At 35.1% G+C, this 19,399-nt stretch overlaps 1 protein-coding gene and 1 long non-coding RNA gene across 2 annotated transcripts; one reads left to right on the top strand and one right to left on the bottom strand.

Annotated features, from left to right (window-relative positions):
- Positions 1-5,350: 5,350 nt before the first annotated feature.
- spz4 (Spaetzle domain-containing protein 4) lies at positions 5,351-11,403 on the bottom strand. Its single transcript, XM_011648649.2, has 6 exons — positions 11,024-11,403; positions 10,195-10,403; positions 9,214-9,363; positions 8,040-8,954; positions 7,629-7,751; positions 5,351-7,441 (listed from the first exon to the last, which is right to left on the bottom strand). The coding sequence occupies exons 1-6, from the start codon at positions 11,051-11,053 to the stop codon at positions 7,189-7,191; spliced, it is 1,680 nt and encodes a 559-aa protein (XP_011646951.2). The 5' UTR covers positions 11,054-11,403; the 3' UTR covers positions 5,351-7,188.
- LOC148934555 (uncharacterized) lies at positions 10,347-19,341 on the top strand. The gene is made up of 2 exons (XR_016141306.1): positions 10,347-10,487; positions 10,941-19,341. It is a non-coding gene; the product is annotated as an uncharacterized LOC148934555 (long non-coding RNA).
- The last annotated feature ends 58 nt before the right edge of the window (positions 19,342-19,399 follow it).

Here is a 19,399-nt window from a genome sequence, read left to right as displayed (position 1 = left end):
ACGCTTTATATGGTGCGGTTATATGAGTTCGACTTATATGTATTCTTAAAAAGTATATCGTGGACCGCGAGAGAGCCACGAACGAATATGTGTATCTTTTTGCGTATTATTTGTAAATACGATTCTTCTACCGAGAGATATATTTGATTTAGAGAATATTTTTTAAATAATTAATTTTTATGATCGTTTAGTACGTATATGATTTAATCGTATCTGTACCTGAATCGTGATTTCTTCGTAATCCTGGTAGGCACACTTTGGAGATAACAATTTGGACGTGTCTTTTTTATAGCGATAAATAAGGATACACAGTATGTATTCATAGATATCGGTATTTGCATACGATATCGACGAGAGAGAAGGAATTTCTTCTGTGCTTGAAATACCTTCGACATTACAAGAAATCAGTTCTTATTACGAATCATCTTACGACGCAATTATAAATGCAGTTCGGTACTTGTGATAATATGAATAACAATCATCTATGCGAACAAGTCGACGATTTAGAGGTATCTATCGCGTATTTGCGTAGCGAAGAGTGAGAATAAAGAAATGTAGAGGAACGCAAAGTGAGCTGGTTGGTTTCACGAAATTTTGTTTTCAACGAGACAATATCTAGACGTAAGAAGTTAGAAGCGAGACCAAAAACTAAAGGATCACTAATGCTAATTCTGCTAAGGATCGTGATTAAACTTAATCGTATTCCCGTATTGCGCGAGGACATTTAATATACAGAGAGTGAGAGATATACTTTTTGATATATTCGGGGAGAGTTTGCTCTGTGCAATTAATGTTTTCCCAAACATTTTTCGCGCGATTGAATGCGCTTGTGTTTAAATACATAGGGACCAAAACATTGATTGGTGTCTTCGAAACGAGATAAAAAGAGTAAAAACGAGTCACAATTTATATATAGAATTTTTCCAAGAAAATGAACATAAGAACTTGATAATTCATGAACGAACGCTCATGAACGATTTCTAATAATAAATAAAGATAAATAAAGGGCTAATGAGAGTACAGCGCAATTATTCAGGCGCATTATTTAAAATTATAAGTTGACATGGATATCTACATTATATTTATATTTCTATTCTAAACAGTTTAAATACCATCTATTTTTATTTCAGTTTTTATGCGATTTTACACCGTTTTACCTCTTTAAATCTATACATTCTAGAATATCCCATTTATCTTTTTCGTTTATTTTTTTATTATTTATAAATAATTATATAAAACGTTTAAACATGATGATATTATATGATAATTAAAAATTTTCAATATTTTAGCAAACAATTTTTACATTCTACATAATTATTTTAATGACAACAAAATTATTCTTTCTGTGTTGACGGAAGTACTTTTCTTCCTAAGCATAAAAACAAACTTAGTCTGTGTTCATCAGGAATAATTCTTTTATCTTTGATTCAAATCATTAAGAATAATTTAAAAAAAATGTTCAATAATAATGGAACTTATGTAATTAAAATAAATATATTTTATATTTTAAAGTAAATATTTAAATATATTTAGAATTTCTGTGCTCCGATAACTGTACTCTCATTAGCTTTTATTTCTGTTTTTATTTATTTATTTCAATATTAAGAGTCCTAACAATAACTGTTGTTTGATTTTTAAAATATCTTTCTGAGGAGAAACATCTTTTTACTAAATACGAGAAAAGTGTGTAACACACGTTATGAGCTATAAACTCGCTGTTTTAATTAAGAACCCTCGAACATTGCTCTCCTTCCAAACTGTTTCGAACGATGTTGGTCGTGTGGCGAAAACAAAATTTCTAGTAGCTAAACTCAATTGCTCAGAGAACTAAGAACAAAGGTGGAAGAACGACGAGAAAATAGGAAAGAGAAACATTAATGCGATTAGTCTCTCAATCACAGCACTGTGATACATATAATATATTACCCCTTCGATGACATATCAACTTAACAATCCTTTTACATACATACATACATATATAATATAAAGTACATATTTTGGGCAATACTTATAGACATGTACGTTATATACAGATGTATAACAGCGCACTTTCTATATTTTTCATCATAAGCACGTGGTTCTGAAATAATCAATCAATCAATTAAATGTATGCGAAGATATCTAAAAGAAGATATATGTCGATATCTTACCAGCTGGATTTTGGAGGCTCGATCGCCGAATGACCGTGCCGTTAAGCTGCAATAACTTATCGATTAATCGAGTTAAACAAACTGCGTCTCTCGCTTAATGGGGAATCTTGAGCCTTCATTCAGAGCAATTATTCAATAGCGTTTGTCCGTCGGTTGAGAGAGTTGCAAGAAAATCGTTCCATATCGTTGCAAACTCACTTTCGAATCCATCCCGCTCGCGCGAAAAGCGCTTTCGTGCGAGAGATTATCAGCTGGCGGATCCACGACTGGTCTCCATTAGTATTCTCCGCTGTTTTTCTATGACGAACAACTTGCATGTGCCACCTGATCTCGATCGCACTAATCGTCCGATACACGATAAAATAATAATCAGCGCTGTCTATCGCCGTTTTTTTTAGAGCGCCAACTGTCTCCTCGCCGTATTATCCTGTCTGTCTCCTGTCGGTTTATTATTGACTTTTATATCTACATGTTGCCGTAAACAAGCAAAACGATACACGTAATTTTTTCCTTTTTTTTTTTCTTTTTTTTTTTTTTTTTTTTTTTCTTTTGCCCCTTGTCTTGAACCACCGAGGAAGAAAGTATTTTATTTATCTTGAATATTGTAATTGATATCATTATTTTTTTTATATGATAATTATTATTCTTATAAATTAATAATTTCCTTATATTATCGTTATTAATATTCTTTTTAAATATGTGTTTGCTGGATGGATTTATTCACCGAGTAAGAATTCTGATGGATATCTCAGAGGCAAATATATTTTAACGAAAGGAATGAAATATATTAATAGTATTATTTTTCAGATCAGTATTTAACAGTGTGGGATATATGCGTTACTATTTTGATACGGAAAGTGATGTGTCGTTTTGTCGGTTGACGGGTTCTCTTAAGCTAAAGATACTTGTCCGTAATTTAAAGTGTGATATTAATGCATAATCCGAAGATTGATACGTATATTAAGCATGCTCGTAGTTCTCGTATGAAGCTGTTCTCCGTTTTTTTTTTATGAAAAGTCACGCGATTACACCAATTCGATTATTAATCGGATTGGTGCAGGGTGGTGCGTTCATTTCTCACGTCGACTTCGCTCTGTACTTGGATATGAGAATAAATTATGAACCGCGCGATAAAAAAACCGAGATAATAACTCGCGTTTAGTTAGATAATATCATTGCTTTTGCAGGCGAAAGTAATAAGAGACGAAACAGAAATGCCTTTCTAGCTGCGTGCTAGAATAGAGGAAACGCGAATCTGTAGTGGAGAGATCGTCGGAGAGAAAAAAAATTGCAAAGAGCAATCGAGAATCGATGAGATACGGTGAGATTTCTAGATAAAAATATCTAGAAGATATCTCAAATTTCTTTGCAACGTTCCTCCGACGTTCTTTCGAATGACGTTCGCGAATTGTCCTTTTGTCAGACAGGAAGAAAGTCAAGTCTCTTCGCGTGCATCCGCTAATCTCTTAATGTTATCGCGAGGATGTTACGGAAGGTAACGAGTGATCGCGGTCGATTTAACTCTGGAGGGTCTACTTTTTTTGCAAAAATATTCCGCTCCAATTAATCAATTGGCGTAAGATGGGTGGGGCGGGGGAGGGGGAGAGAGGGGGTTCGCGCCACGTAAAGCATTACAGCGTGTTACAGCGTTATTGGCGATTAACGACGGTGATTGGTAATTCGAGACACGCTGATAACAATAAAAGTGAGAACACGCTGCCATGGGGGATCTCCATAACGAAACGTCGCGTCGTTTTGCCAACTTTATTATTATTATTATTATTAAATAGACGGGAAGCTCGTGTGATGGAAATTTTCAAGAAACTGCTCACATCGTCGAGTCACGACGTTGCTCATCGTTCCTCCTGATATTTACAAATTGTTATTCGATGATCGACACTACGTGTTTCTCAGGCATATAGCATAGTTAGCAGCACGGTTTATCCACAAGATTAAACACAAAACTTTGTATATCATCAAATGAGCGATTTACGCGTGAGTTATTGTTGTCGACATTGTTGTAAGAGATGTAAAAGTTTCGCTTTTTCACACGAATGCTAAAATTAAAAAAAATTAGGCATTTTTAAGGACAAATTATAAACGCTTGTACAATTGCTTTTGAGAAAATTGAATGTTTTTTATAACAACAACAACAACAATAACAAGTGATCTAGGGAGTAGTAAACCGTTTGAAACAGGTCTCAGATTTAACAAAATTTATAAACATATTTAAATAAACTTTTTAATATAATTGGATTTGATATTGATTGCAATTTTTGTAAAAATTCTTTAAGCGTGCAATACAAAGCCATTTCGTGTTTATATTGAACTTTTTTAATTGAATGTATTTTCTTTGCGATGAGCCAATTATTACATTGTTCAGACAGCGTTTTGACATTAATATATATATATATATATATATATATATATATATATATATATTATAGATCGAGTGATATATCTTGTAAAGTCTTATTTATTGCACTTTGGGAAAAAAATCTGGGCCAAGAGGTAATAATATATGTAACGTCGTTACATACTTCGTTACATACTTCACTGTTATAATATCGTTAGTGGTAAGGGAAAAAGCGTCGGATAATAAGCAGCTCGTTAAAACGTAGGCAATTTAGAATTCATCGACGAAAGTGAGGCAATAATACGCATCACGATGTAATACGCGCGAACGGAGATTTGCGACTGTGCCAAGAAATACAAATATTTTTTATACAAATTGGTATACACAGCTGGAAAAAGCGTTGACACACTCTCACGACGGAATGAAATTAGCGTAGACAATCTGGTTAAAAGTGAACTGTTTCGCGGTGCAACAGCGAATTGGACGTACTCGGGATATCGCGGGATTGTCCCGAACAATCTTTATGCTCCGAAAATGAAACGTCTTTCTCTTAGAATCGTAGAATCGCGTCTTCCTCTTTGCTTCTCTTCTGCCATATTTATATAGGGGGGGAGGGGGGGGGGGAAATATATATATATACATATATAGTAAAATTGCCCTCCTCGTTCGTAAAAATTGGAATTTATTGAAATCAATCCATAGATTTACAAAGTTTATTTAACAAGCAAACGTAATAAGATAACTTATTAACTTGATATTAATTATATTATCTTGTCACTCGTGATTTACATTTTCTCTTTAAATTATTTTTTTACGAGTAAACAATTGATAGTAATTTTATGTGGTGGAAACAGAAGGTTGAATTGCTATTTTTCCACAACGTACGCTAGCATATGATAATAATATATAATTAGAATCACATTGTTAAATTCTATCGAGAAGGGCACGATGAACGAGATACGAGATACTTTTCGAAGACGTTTTATTTTCTCCCTCCTGCAATGGTTTTGATACCAAATGTTTTAGCTGGTATTATTAAATATATATATATACTTACATTTCTACATATGTAACGTTATTACATAAACGCATATACGTAAAACGCGTTATATTTTAAGGATATGCGTAGATATACAGGGTGTCGCGTATCGATTGGATTCGAAATATCCTGTATATGTATTATATATAATAATGTAAATATATATTACGACGGGATATGAAAAAGTATAACGTTTGTAATACCATGTAATGAATGTATGACATGATAATCGGTATTATTGTTGAGTTATATTCAGCGCCATGCGAATGCCCAAAATGAAAAAAAAAATATATATATATATCTATATATATATATATATAAAACAAAAGTATTAACGTTTTAACAATCGTTACTGTTTGTGACTTTTCTTCCTTGTAAGACATACAACGTTGTCGGAGATATGTAAAGGAGGCAAGGAAAATAAAGTCGAATATAACGAAACAAACACGTTATTTTTAATTAAACCCGACGAATTCTGTTAGTTATTAATGACTTAATTTATTAACATAATTAACGAGAGTATGAGAATAGAAAGAATATTAGTAGTGTAAAAATGGCGTATATTTTATTCACGAGCCTTTTACCTATTTATAACAGAATTATGTCGAGTGTATATATATATATATATATCTTGTTCAGATAAATTGCATGATGAAGTTATATTTGCTCCCCTCTTTCTCTGATACATGCGCACAATACATGATCTCTTAAAAGCTCTCTAAAAATATATTGATTAACATTTATCAAAAATAATATAATAATTTTAAATTATTTAAATAGATGTTTTCTTTTCGTTCGTTATTGTCCTAAGTATATAATAATGTCGAAGTATACAATAATGTCAAAGAAGTAAGTATCACTTAAAACAATATTTCCATGAATTTAGATTTACATTGCTCGCAATTAAATTAATTATAAAAATATAAAAGTTCAAGTTATAAAAATTAAACACATTGTTAAAATTGATGCAAATGCACAATTTTATGTACATTAAATTATGTATCTTTAAATGAAAATAATTATATAATTTTATTACTTGCTATTTTATCTACTTAGTTCATATTTTACTTATTAAAAAATAACATGTTGGACTAACAACATTCACATATTCTATGCAAATTGTTTTGATATATGTCAATTATGGCAAACAAAAATTTTTTAAAGGGAATCTTTTTTTATCTTCCGTCCATATGCGTATATAGTAAACTATTGTTAAAATTTAATTGCCTCGGAAGGTAATTCCTTTCCTCGGAAAGTAATATCGGAGGGACGTTTTTCGTTTACGAGTAGTCATTACTCTATTATCTTAGCTTATTAAAAAAATATTAAATAATTTCAACAATATACATAAATATACTTTATGTAAGTATTTGTAAATATATATTATATTTTAAATAGATATTTTTAAATATGTCTTTATGTAATATAACATCAATATAATTAACAGAAAATATTCGACGAATAAGAAAGGTACATAAGAAAAGATGTTAAACATCACAACGGTGAAGATGAGTAGAGAGGGACTTTTTTAGAAAACTGATTTGTACTACACTCGTTAGAATTTTGTATAAAATTTCTTATCTAGCAGGTCGCCCTCAACTTACACGCTGCATTGGCGGCCAGCCAGCTAAAAGACAATTGGATTACGGATAACGGTCTCGCGTTGGTGGTTGCACCTTGATTCGTCGTTTATGCGAAGTGCGCGGTGAACGCGATGTCACCCGAAATTCCAACGGCAAATCGTAACAGCGACAGACGCAGCAGCTGGGAAATTTAAACCAGTCGCTGAAGATGCCACGGCACTCGTTGTTGGGATCGTAAGCCAGCAATCGATGCAGTCGATACTGCTGCTCGCATCTGCAGCCATCCCGACAATACATCTGTTTGTTCTCATGCCTGCGAATAGAAGTAAAAGTCGAAGATGGAGATAAAATTGATGAAAAGAATCCGGTATTTGACATGCAAATGTTTCAACATTTAGGTCAGATTTTATTTTGAAGTCGAAAGATTATAAGTTTAATTTTTCCTTTTTGATTTTTAATAAGCTCACGCTGGTGTTTTTTGTCCAGGACTAACAACTTACGTGCACTTCTCCCAATGGACGTACTGCTCGAAGGGGTACAGATTGAGAAGAGCCAAGACCTCGCCACGAGTATTGTTGGCCCAGAACGGCGCTACCACTTCTTCCTTGACGGGACAGGCATTCCTGTACAGAGTGATTTAATGAATCCGATATCTTCTCTAATTTCTCATATTTATATATCGTATTTATATATCGTACACTGTGCATATTTTATCTCTTTTCCCTTCTTCCTCTCTCCCTAAATAATTTTGATTTTAGTAATTAGTATTAGTATCTAGCATCGTAATATATTATAATTTTAGATATTACATATATTTTATTTTATATATATCTTTAACTGAAAATTGCTCTAATTTTTTGTTTTCATTCAGTCTGTTACAAAACGAAGATCTGGGGACTGTTGTCACTCACACGCCTCTAAGCTTCAGCACCGGCTGCTCTTGCTGATCCTTCGCCGCAACATCCTGATAAAGCTGTCCTCCGATACTCGTCGACGTCTCGGCCACGCCTGATGGTCGATACTCAGGACGCGGTCTAAATTGTTGTTGTTGTTCATGACTCGCCGCCGCTATTAACTCTTCACGCACAGTCGTCTTTGTATCTGGGGCAAACACCTCCACGCTTTCCTCCATCTGACCGACCAACGATTCCGTGGAAACTCCTATCGTCGTCCCGACCGATTCCAAGGTCGTGTCATCTTCCTCGATCGTCATTTTCTCGGAATACGGTACCACTTCCGCCTCCAGCTCGTCCAACTCCTTCTCATCAATCCTATCGTTCTGCCCGGGAATCTCGTTGATGCTGAAATTTTGTTCTTTAACGATCTGAGCTACTGTGACGGTCGGCGATGCCGTCGTCGTCGCCGTCGTCGTCGTCGTCGTCATTGTCGTCGTTGTCGTCGTTGTTGTACCGTTCATCGCGGGATCATTATCGGCAACTTTGTCAGTGGAATTCGGAAACTTTGGAGAAATTGGCGTTACGGAAGTTTGAGTCTTGACTTCCTCCGTGCTCGTAATGGTAGCGGTAGACGCGGACGTCGTTGATGATGTACGCGTAACAAAAGCGGCCGTGGTAGTGCTCGATGTTGAGGACGTAGTTGAAGAGACAGTGGTTGTACTCGAAGTCGGGGCGGTTGAACTGGTGGTTCGCTCGGTGGGTCTGAAATGCGGCCTGGTGTACTCGCTGAGCTTCGAGAACTTGTTCATTCGTTTGGCGATGGGATCGTTAAAGGAGCGACTGGTAAATCCGCGACCGTCGTACTCGCCCATATTAATCTTCGACCGAACGTCGTCGATGAACTCGTAATCGTCGTCATATTGAAATTGCCTGAAAATCACGGAACGTAATTCAATCACATTTCCATATGTGTGTGTGTGTGTGTGTGTGTGTGTGTGTGTGTGTGTGTGTGTGTGTGTGTGTGTGTGTGTGTGTGTGTGTGTGTGTGTGTGTGAATTATATTTTAGAGAACAAAGTTAAATTATGTCATCTGAAAATTAAAAAAAAAAAATAATGAAAAACGGTGATGATATTTTATTAACGATAAAACATTGATGTCAACGAGAATTGCCGGAAGAAGGGAAGCTACCTCAAATCATCGGCGAAGTGATACTCGTCGTACTTCAGCTCGATGTCGTTCTTCTCAAATTCCGCTCGGAGGACATTGATGTAATTCTCATCGCCGTACATGCGTCTCATCAAGCCCTGATTCTCGTGCACGAATCGACGTACCGCGTGCCTGCGAACGAGCAGCAGAAACGTAACTCCGTGCTAACAAGACGAACAAGATAATGCGATAAATCTTCTTTAAACTCGAGAGTTTTGAGTAATTTGGATAACACTTAAAATAACAACGGTATCAAGATTCTTTAATACTACGACTTTAATAGACGAATTAAAAAAGATCGAGAGGAATATATTCTATATAGTTTATCTTTAAAATTAAGATTTCCCTTCTATAGAAATCTAATTCGATAAAAATTCTCGCAGCTTTATCTTTTTGTCTGTTTTAATTCTTATGAGGAAATGAAAATTAAATTAATCGTCTAGAATAGCATCGTATTGATTAAATGTTAAACATGAAAAAGATAGAAAATTGACGAAATAGAAAAAAGATCCAAGAATACGTTTCGCTTCATAATTTATTGAAAATCTTTCAAGCGCTTCTTTTAATGAAGAAAATAAATATGTGAAAATATTAAATTTCCAAATTGCTTAATTTTTCTTAATTTTCCTTAATATATTCATTATCAGTGAACCTGGTGAGAGAGAGTATATATAAATAGAAATATTAAATAAAAATCTTTGCGTTGCAAAAGGGAGTATCCCTTAAAGGATTTATTGCTTTCGAACTCGCTTTATTAATTTGTCATCGGGTCCAGTCCAGATCTCTTTCGATCCACTTTGATTCGTCTATTTCGGCGAAGACAGACTTGTGCCGAAAAGACTTTCGCCACGGACAAATCGAGCGCGCTCGACACTGGAGCACACGAATGTCGGGCGGACGAAAGTTCGAGGGAGCTCGATCGTTACGAGGCGGAAGAGAACGAAGCGCAAATGGACGAAGTACCAAGGATAAGAGCTACCGGCGATCGTGCACCAGTTCTGTCGGCGAAAGTCACAGGGTAGATCCTCGTGGTGTGCACGTCCGGCGCGCGAGTACGGCTTGCTGCAGGCCGAGGAGGCGTCGTACCCGAACGTGCTCGGCCCGCCGTTGCCGCCGCCGCCGCCGCCTCCGCCGCCTCCACCTTGGCATCTCGTCAGCTGCAATGCAAGCACCTGCAACACGAATGGTCAACTATCTTACGGATCTGATGGATCGTTTCTCAATTGAGAACGCTCCAACTTTCCTCTTAAGAAAAAGTAATTGATATATAAATAGAAGAATAGAGACGTAGAGTGTTGTAGAGTCAAGGAGGATTGACAGAAATTTTGATGAAAAGTACCTCTTTCAATCGAAGATTGTCATTAAAATTATATGTCTTCTTTATTTTTTTTTTTTCTTTTATCCGTATAGTTGGTTAATATTTTAGGAAATTTAAAAAAAAAATGTACATGTATTATATTCATATTCCCAATTACATATTGATAATAATAATAATAATGATAATAATAATTGTTAAACATAAAACCGAACTGGAAAGGGTATTGATATATTAGCGTATCAAGATACAAATAATTATAAGTTTAAAGGCAAGACACGCGATATGAAAGTAAGAACAGAGGGGTAACCGAGCGATACTAAGATCAAAGATCTTCTCGAAGAACTAGACAGCTTCACTACGAACTAATTAAATTAACTTATTTATTTCTCAGGGAAGCTGCTGCGTTGCACCTTCAAGCACAGACACTTCCTTCACTCTTCGACGAAGAAAGATTGTATTCGCGCTGGTGCTCACCTGAAGAACGAGGAGCGCGGTAGCTCTCATAACTCGCGGGGTTCTCAAGATCGCAGGGTCCAAAGACTGGTGGACCCGCGAGCCGATCCCGATGAGAGCCGACGACCAACTCGAGCCCCTCGCGATTGTGTTCGCGCACTCGCCCGCGTGTCACCCCGTTAGGGCGCGCGATGATGAACAATCACGACGGTGGCGATTGTCGGTCTCATTGACCGGGACCTCGGCGTGGCTGGGGAAGAGACGTGCGACGGAAACGAGACGGAAGGAAGGCTACATGACAGACCGGCGGCGCGCACCTGCCTACCTCTACCGCGTGCAAGCAGCCCGCTTTCATTACTGTCCGTAATCAGCCGCGGCCCGGTCGGCCGTCCGCCCATGCGACGAGGCGACCCGTGGCGATGCTCCTCACGTGGAAGAAAAAGTGTAGCCCGCCAGCGTACGGGGAGAGAAGATGCTATACGCGCGGCAGTGGCGGCCGACCGGCTCGCCTCGCCCACGTCCTGTGCCCTCTCCGAGATTTCCGATTGAGCAGAAACGCGGTCGCGACCGTTTCGACGAGGAGATACGCCGGTTTCTCCTCGAGAGAAACCCGCGCGAAAGAGAAGAGCCCCCCCGTTTAGATAACAGAGGAGTTGGCGCCCGCCCACGTCATCGCGGTGATGATGAACGTGGGCTCTCTTTATCGAAGTCCCATTTCTGTTTCGTCTCGACTTCCCGCAGGATGGATAACGGCTCTTCTCCGTATTGAAAATGGAGAAGTGTCCGAATAAGCGGGAATAAGCGACTTTCGAATCCTCGTGCGACGATCGAACATACACCTCGCTCGCTGGACCCTGCTGGATATTCGGCCCTGGACGAAAGGAGAGTCCGCGGGAAAGACGCGAAACGAAGAGAGGACGAAGGAGGAAGAACTGAGAGAGTGCGACTTCGCCGAGAGTAGGTCACGCCGATGAGTACCGTTATAGTTGCCGCCGTTGATCTGTGTCACGGGGACCCCGCCAGTGACGTAGCCCGAGTGCCGACTGCTCGGTTACTCCTGAAAGCGGAGAGAACGTCGCACGTCTCTCCTCCCGATGTATTAGAAATCCTGAAGAGTCTCGGAGCGAATAATCTTGTCCGAACGAATCCCTTTAAAAGATCCCCGAGATACCGAAGGGGATGTTCCCGGCTTCGCCGGGAGTAGCTTCCCAAATCTATGAAACGTCATCGTATAGACGTCGTCATCGTTGCTCGAATCAACTGCGTGCCGATGAAGAGATCGTTCGTTCTTTGACGAGAAGAAACGGTCTACGCCGCTGAACATCTATACAAAAAGACATGTTAGGATGGTCATAAATAGCGATTTAAGGTTTACGGCGGAACCCATTCGCTCGCGCACTCGCTCGCGCGAGTACCTGCGCGGTCTACTAACCCCGAAAGCACTGTCACTGGACAAGTGACTCTTTCACTGAATTTACTCGCTTTTGAAGGCGCCGCTACTCACGCCTCTTCTACATGTTTCGCTTTTGAACGATCTTTCGATGCCGACTGTGCACTCAGAACCGTGAGATTCCGTCAGTTTCTCCAAGAAAACTTTATGAGGTCATCTTCAAATTTCGAAGACGTCTCGAGAAACCAGGAAAGGATATGTATACCAAGAGAATATAATCGGCAAGGAAGTTGCCGAACTAAAATTTTAAGAATTTTCCGAGAATTCCTAAGAAAGGCGATTCCAAAAATTTGGGACTTGGAATCGAGAAAATAAATGATCTTGAAAATTGACAAAGTATCAAGAGAATTAATCAAGAGAAATAATCGATAAGAAGATATTGAAAATTAACACGAAGTATCAGAGAGATTTTGCATCTAAAATTTTTCAAAAATTACCAATATTTCTAGAACATCATGTTCCAGATTTAAAATTACGATCTCTCTTTTTTTTTTTTAAATTCTTGAAAATTGACACTAGCATAGGTTTGAAATCACAAGTTCGAGCATTTAATTTTAAAAATCAGAATTTTATTATTTCTGATTTTTATTTACATTAAAACAGAATTACAATTCTACAGATAATAAGATATATTAGAGATCAATGTCTGAGATCAATCAATCTTATAAAGGTCTTTGCATAACTACAAGATTGGAATATTTAATTTATGACAATTATTTTTTTTAATAATTTATTATTAATTTATAATATAATATATATTCTTAAGAAGTTTATTTTGACATGCGGCATTAGGAATCAATGTTTACAGTAAGAAGAATGCAGAAGCTTTATAAATATCCTTTCCGAGATCTGATATCTCATGTTGGAAAACTTACAAAATTTTTATTTATTTTCTTTTTTAATGAGCTACAGTCATTAATCGTTCTCCCTAAAGCGAAATTGACCGTATCTTTATATCAATTAAGATGATGCTCTGTCAGCGACCGCCGGTCAGAGATGGTAACGGCATTCCGTTAGCTCGAATAACATTGAATTATTGGAGCATCGATTTGCGCGATTGCTGATTGGCGAAATACCAGTTTACCAAGCAATATGGCGAACGCTTCGTCGGCTTACATGTGCTACTGCGCGTCTTCTTTTTCTCTTTTTTATCTCCAGAGATATCTCCGAGAAGAAAGTCAAATTATTTATCTTAACGAGCATATTAATTACCTTAAAAACGAAGTTACTTTATAAAATTCTTGGCAGGGACAGAAAATATTTAATATTGCAAACCAGTCGCTGAAAATAAAAGAAACTTTTAAAACCTTTAAATCAAAACCATATTAAATATAAATATCAATTTTTTTTTTCATTTTCATTTCATTCATTTTTTTCATTTCATGCATATTATATTAACATCTTGTGGTATGTCATGATTGTTACAAAAATTATGGGATTCTATTTTTTATTTTGATAAATTGTTTAACGAAGAAGAAGATAAATAATAAAGAATTGTTGGCAAATTTGAATATTCGGATTTTTATAGATTTGCGCGAAGTTTACAACTTATCGTTTGTAGATAAATATGTAGTGTACCCTATTTTAATGGAAGGAGAGTGCGCGAAGTTTAGCAACTATAATTAATGAACTTTAATTAATGACTATGAAAATTTGGAAAATATTATAGCCTCAATATCTTCGTATTAAGATTTTCTAAATTACCTCAGAAACATTAATAAGACTTATGTGTATTCGTATGTGTATACACATGCATAAGTGTGAAAAAATATTGAAATTTTGATTCAATTTTTAATAATTTAATATCTTTACTTAATTATTAATTAAGATTATAATTATAATCATAATTAATAAGTTGCAATATATTTTAAAATTATTTAGTTTTAATAAATAATGAGTTAAAAAAAGACTTAATCATGATCAAATTGTCCATAATTTATTTTCATGAAACATAATTTTTTTACTTGTTATAAAACATTTATTTATTTATATGTCTTATTGATTCATATATTTGCGTAACTTTTTGATTAATTTACGATTGCATTAATATAAATATATGCTTGTAACCATTTCGTGAACCTGCTACTATACATTTAGTTTTCTTTCAACATTTTTCATTTATTTATCAAATACTTTTGAAACTTTTTGACATATTTACGAAATAGGCAAACTTATTTAAAAGAAAACTGATTTAAAAGAATTTAATTTAATTTTAATTAAAACTTATTTAACTTTAAACTTATTTAAAAGAAATACTTATACTTAATTGAAAGCTACTAATCTCCTAAAAACGTGTCACAAAGACCTAATATTCAGTATAAAATATTCAAGCGTAATTATCTTCAATGATGTTCAATTTATCATATATATTTCATGTATTGATAACAAAAATATGCATTCTTCATAAATAGAAATGTAGGAAAGATAATAATTGTTATATTAAAAATATTCATTAAATATTCATTATTGCTGTCTTCTTTTAATTTAACTAGTCTTTTTTTTATTTTCAACTAGTTTAGGACATCCTCTGTATGAGGTTGGATGATCATATTCACTGCAGTTTACGCAAAAAAGTTTTTCTCTATCCTTTGTGTGCCTGGCGGACAGCTGCACCTCCCTGGCTCATGATTATCTTTGCATTTTACATACCTGTATGGCAAATTACAGTTAGATACTATATGACCTATACACTGACACTTTTTGCATTGAATTGTGTCTCTTTGCTTTAGTTTATCCCATTGTATTAATTAGTGAAATAGATATTTTACTTTTTTCAAGCTATTTATTGACTTTCCTGTGAAAGTTCAATTATATATTGTGACGTGACCTCTTGAGATCGTCCATCACAAGAAGCGTTTGGGTCCTATTTTGAATCTTGCGTCCACCCGTTTGAAGGGGAGGGGGGAGGAGCGGACGAAACTCGGGTGACGCGAGCCACCTAATATTTTTGCGTGAATCTCTTTCTGTTTTCCGTTCTTGTTATTATTGTTTTCTGCTTTGTTTTTTCATTTTACTATACTATTTACTAAATTAGCGAGATCGACGACTACCGGAATGCTGATGTGCGACCGTATGCCTCCCGACAACCAGCTGTGACCGGATTAGAAGAGGATGCCGCCACCGGAGATGAGAACTAGACAGGTCGTATCATCTTAAATAATTGCCGACTTTTACATGCAAAGTTTCCTAGTTGCCTTAAGTAACGTTATTGCAGAAACCACGATGCCGACCACACGGTAACGCGGAGACGGAGCGATCAAAAGGGGAGGCGCCACTCCGCGCGAGGTTGCGAGGAGACCCTGAATCGAGAAAAAATCATAAAAATAAATCATAAAAATCATAGTCGAGTATTTTTTTCATATTCGATTATAATTGGTCAATTTCTTACTTCTTAAAGCTTAAATCACCTATTGTGGACCGACACTTAATCGCGAAAGAATCCTCAAGAATAATAAGCCCAGCCAAGAGATCGTCTCCTTCGAATCTCCCGCGGGGTCGAAGAAGGCGCGGCCATCTAGGGCCCGCGCGTGAACAAAAGATTTATCGGTCGATCGCGCTGCGACACGGATTCAGGGGAAAAGAGAGGATGACGATTGTGTCCGTGTCATCGCAGGATTTGCGAGAAAAGTACTTTCCGTTAAGTGGTGCTGACGAGTGGAGAGTCTTGAGAAGGATCCGTGTGTGAGGACAGAGTCGAGAAGCGTCGTTACTTGGTGAGGCGAACAATCGAACTCTATTTGTAAAGTCGTCAATTTTGCCAGTGAATCGGAGGGAATCGCACGAGGGCTGGCTCGCGAAATTTCGCCCAATCTATCATTGAGTTACGTTCGCGAAACCGATCGCAGGGGCGGCGGTCACAATATATAGATAGGATTTTACCTACTTGCCTCGTAAATCCGGAAACTTTATTAAATTCTACGTCACTGATGCGAAGGGATCTCGAAGGCAAACTCCTCAAGTATTTTTTTTTTCTTCGTCAGAAGAAACTATCCAAATCTTTTAGTAATAACGATTATGAATTTTTTGGTTTTAGCTGTGTATGTAAATTTGGAATTACATTTCATTAATAATTCTTTAGCTAACTTAAAATTTTCTAGAATCCATCTGTAGCAGATGCTTCCCGTTATTTACGGGGTATTGGAAATATCATGCTATTTTCTCGTACTTTTGCAGCACTAAGTAGTTTCGTATGAGTTTTATTATAAAATTATCAAATCTTGGAATCTTTGGAATCTTTTAGATTATAAATAATTTGATTACTTAAGTATTTCTGGTAACTTGATTCTTCTGATCTATATTTTTCAAGACAAAATGCCTTGTAGGCATTTTCTTTCAAATATTCTAATTCGCTCCATTAGTATTGCGTTAATGTGATACTAAATTTGACAACGATAAGTTAAAATTGGTCTTATAAGTAGCTGATAACATATAAGTTTGACCTTACTATTTAAGATTTTAGAACAGAAGAGCCTGCTGTGATTGATGAATATTTTTCTAGCTTTATTAAGTTGAGTTTCAACGTGGTGGTGAATTAATCTTTCGTCTAAAAGAACGCCTACATATTTGACTCGACTTTTGTGTTGCATTTTTTTTTAATTTAAATAGTTTATATTATTGTAGAATAAGATACATAGCATTTTTGATTGATGATCTGAATAAAATGGATTTACATTTATCCGTATTAACTTCCATGCATTATAATAGCTAAATAATTTTTCAATTGCTATCTGAAGTCTTTGAATTTCTAATGGTTTTCTGTCCGCGATATAAACAATTAAATCATCTGCTATCAATGATCCTGTGTTATCTGGGCCACATAACTTAATATCACAAGTGAAAATATTGAATAAAATTTGTGGCGAGTTTGTGGTGCCTTGTTGCAATCCATTGCTAATTTGATATATTTTTGATGATCTTTCATTGTTGCAAAAAATAAAAAAAGTTCTATTATTTATTATGTTTCCAAATCAGCTTAATGATTACTAACGGAAACTCTTTCATTTTTAATTTAAATATTAAGCCATCCAACCAAACAGTGTCAAAAGCTTTTTCCAGATCGGCAAGCACCCAATTGATATATTTATTGTCAAATAAGGACCATATGTCCGACATAAGTTTGTTTATAGCATAAATTGTTGAATGATGCGCTCGAAAACCGTATTGATTTTCCGGAATTACCCCCTTTTTTATGCAAAAAAAGTTATGGCGTCATTAATTAACATTTCAAAAATTTTGACAAAATTAGGTAATAGGCTAATTGGTCTGTAACTTATAGGATTCGATGGATCTTTGCCTTTTTTGAGAATTGCTATAACTTTAGTTTGTTTCCATTTTTAGTAAAAAGGATATATTGTTTAATAAATTATTAAATACTATAGTCCATTTTAGTAGAAAGGGCATATTGTTTAATAAATTATTAAATATTACAATCAAATTGTTTATCACTATTGTGATATATGTTTATGGGATATGTTTAAGGACAATATTAGGAATTAAATCGTGTCCTGCTGATTTTTTATTGTTTAATTTTCTCAATTTTTTTGCGAATGCAACACAATTTGTGAAAAGAGGAGTGTCCGCGATATCATTGTCAGAGAGATCATTTGCTGTTATCATTATGATATTGGGTAATTATAATATAATTAGCCAGATTCACACTTTCTTCGTCTTTGACGTCTTTGATATCTGTCTCTCTTATTATTATTGCACTTAACTTTTCGTTTCTTAGATTGATATTCTGTTCGTTTATTAATGCGAAATAAGATCCGAATACATCTAGCTTTATTTTAGTGTTTTGAATTAATAAGTTGCTTACATTGTCTTTGGGTGTTTGTTTATGATTTATATTTCCAGCTTGTATAAATTTTTGGTTGTTGTTCGGTATTTTTAGAGTGGGGATGGTGCTTTCAGTATGGTATGCACGTTGCTGAATACAGTTGATATCCGAAGTATTCAAATACTTTAACATAAAACTATTTGCATTTAAATCTTTTGAATTTATTTTATAATTAATATATAATTAATAATATTTTAAGTACTTATGATGGAAATTTGTTTACTTTAAATAAGAGTCGAAATACTTATAAAGATAAATACTCAGAAAAAATAATATTTATGAAATATAAGATATAATAAAATAATTTTCTAATAATTCTAATAAAAAGAGAAATAATTTAATTTTATAAAAAAAAAAGAAAAAAATGACAACGTTATACAATGTTCTTAAGCGGTCACCAAGTACTAATCCAACGCTGCTTAACTTCAGTGATCGGATGAGAACAGGTGAATTGAATTTGAATTTGAAATTGTTTATTTGTGGGATTTACAGTACAATAAAATTATATAAAGTTACAAAATAAAACAAAAAACTTTAATTTAACATAAATGAAAATAGAGCGATACGGCTATTAGGCTCTCGCCGCTACATACAGTTTTGTTTACATTAATCATGTGTAATGAGTTACACATGTTGTACATATGAGAACTTAGATATTTTAATTCTATGTATCGAATACAGTGTATTTTTTATCTATGTTTTGTTTTCCAGTAAGAAAAGTCAAGTATGAAAAAAATCTGGATTTCTTATAATCTGTTTTCAGAAATTATTAATAAGATAAACAAAAAATCTAATAAAATCTAATGGACAAATAATAATCATAAACATAAAACATACAAAAAATAACAAGAAATAAATAGTTTGGTTTAATGTAATTAACGATATAATAAAATTACTATATTAATGTAATAATATATACAATATACTATGAATATGTCAAAGGCGTCGTATTAGTCGCATATACATTAGCTGTCGCTATAGTTATACAATGTGTATATTTTTATACTCTGAGCCTTCGCTCAGAAGAAGCCAATAAAGACGAGTGAGACGAGAGGGAGAGTATTTTGTTTTACTCTAACCATCAATATCTGTTCTTCTCTCACTTTTTCTT

The sequence above is a fragment of the Pogonomyrmex barbatus genome, unplaced genomic scaffold, assembly GCF_055798465.1.
Source record: "Pogonomyrmex barbatus isolate J1 unplaced genomic scaffold, ASM5579846v1 scaffold9, whole genome shotgun sequence".
In the NCBI taxonomy this organism is placed as follows: domain Eukaryota; kingdom Metazoa; phylum Arthropoda; class Insecta; order Hymenoptera; family Formicidae; genus Pogonomyrmex; species Pogonomyrmex barbatus.
Note: the sequence above shows the minus strand (reverse complement) of the source record. Positions and strands in the feature narration are given on the sequence as shown.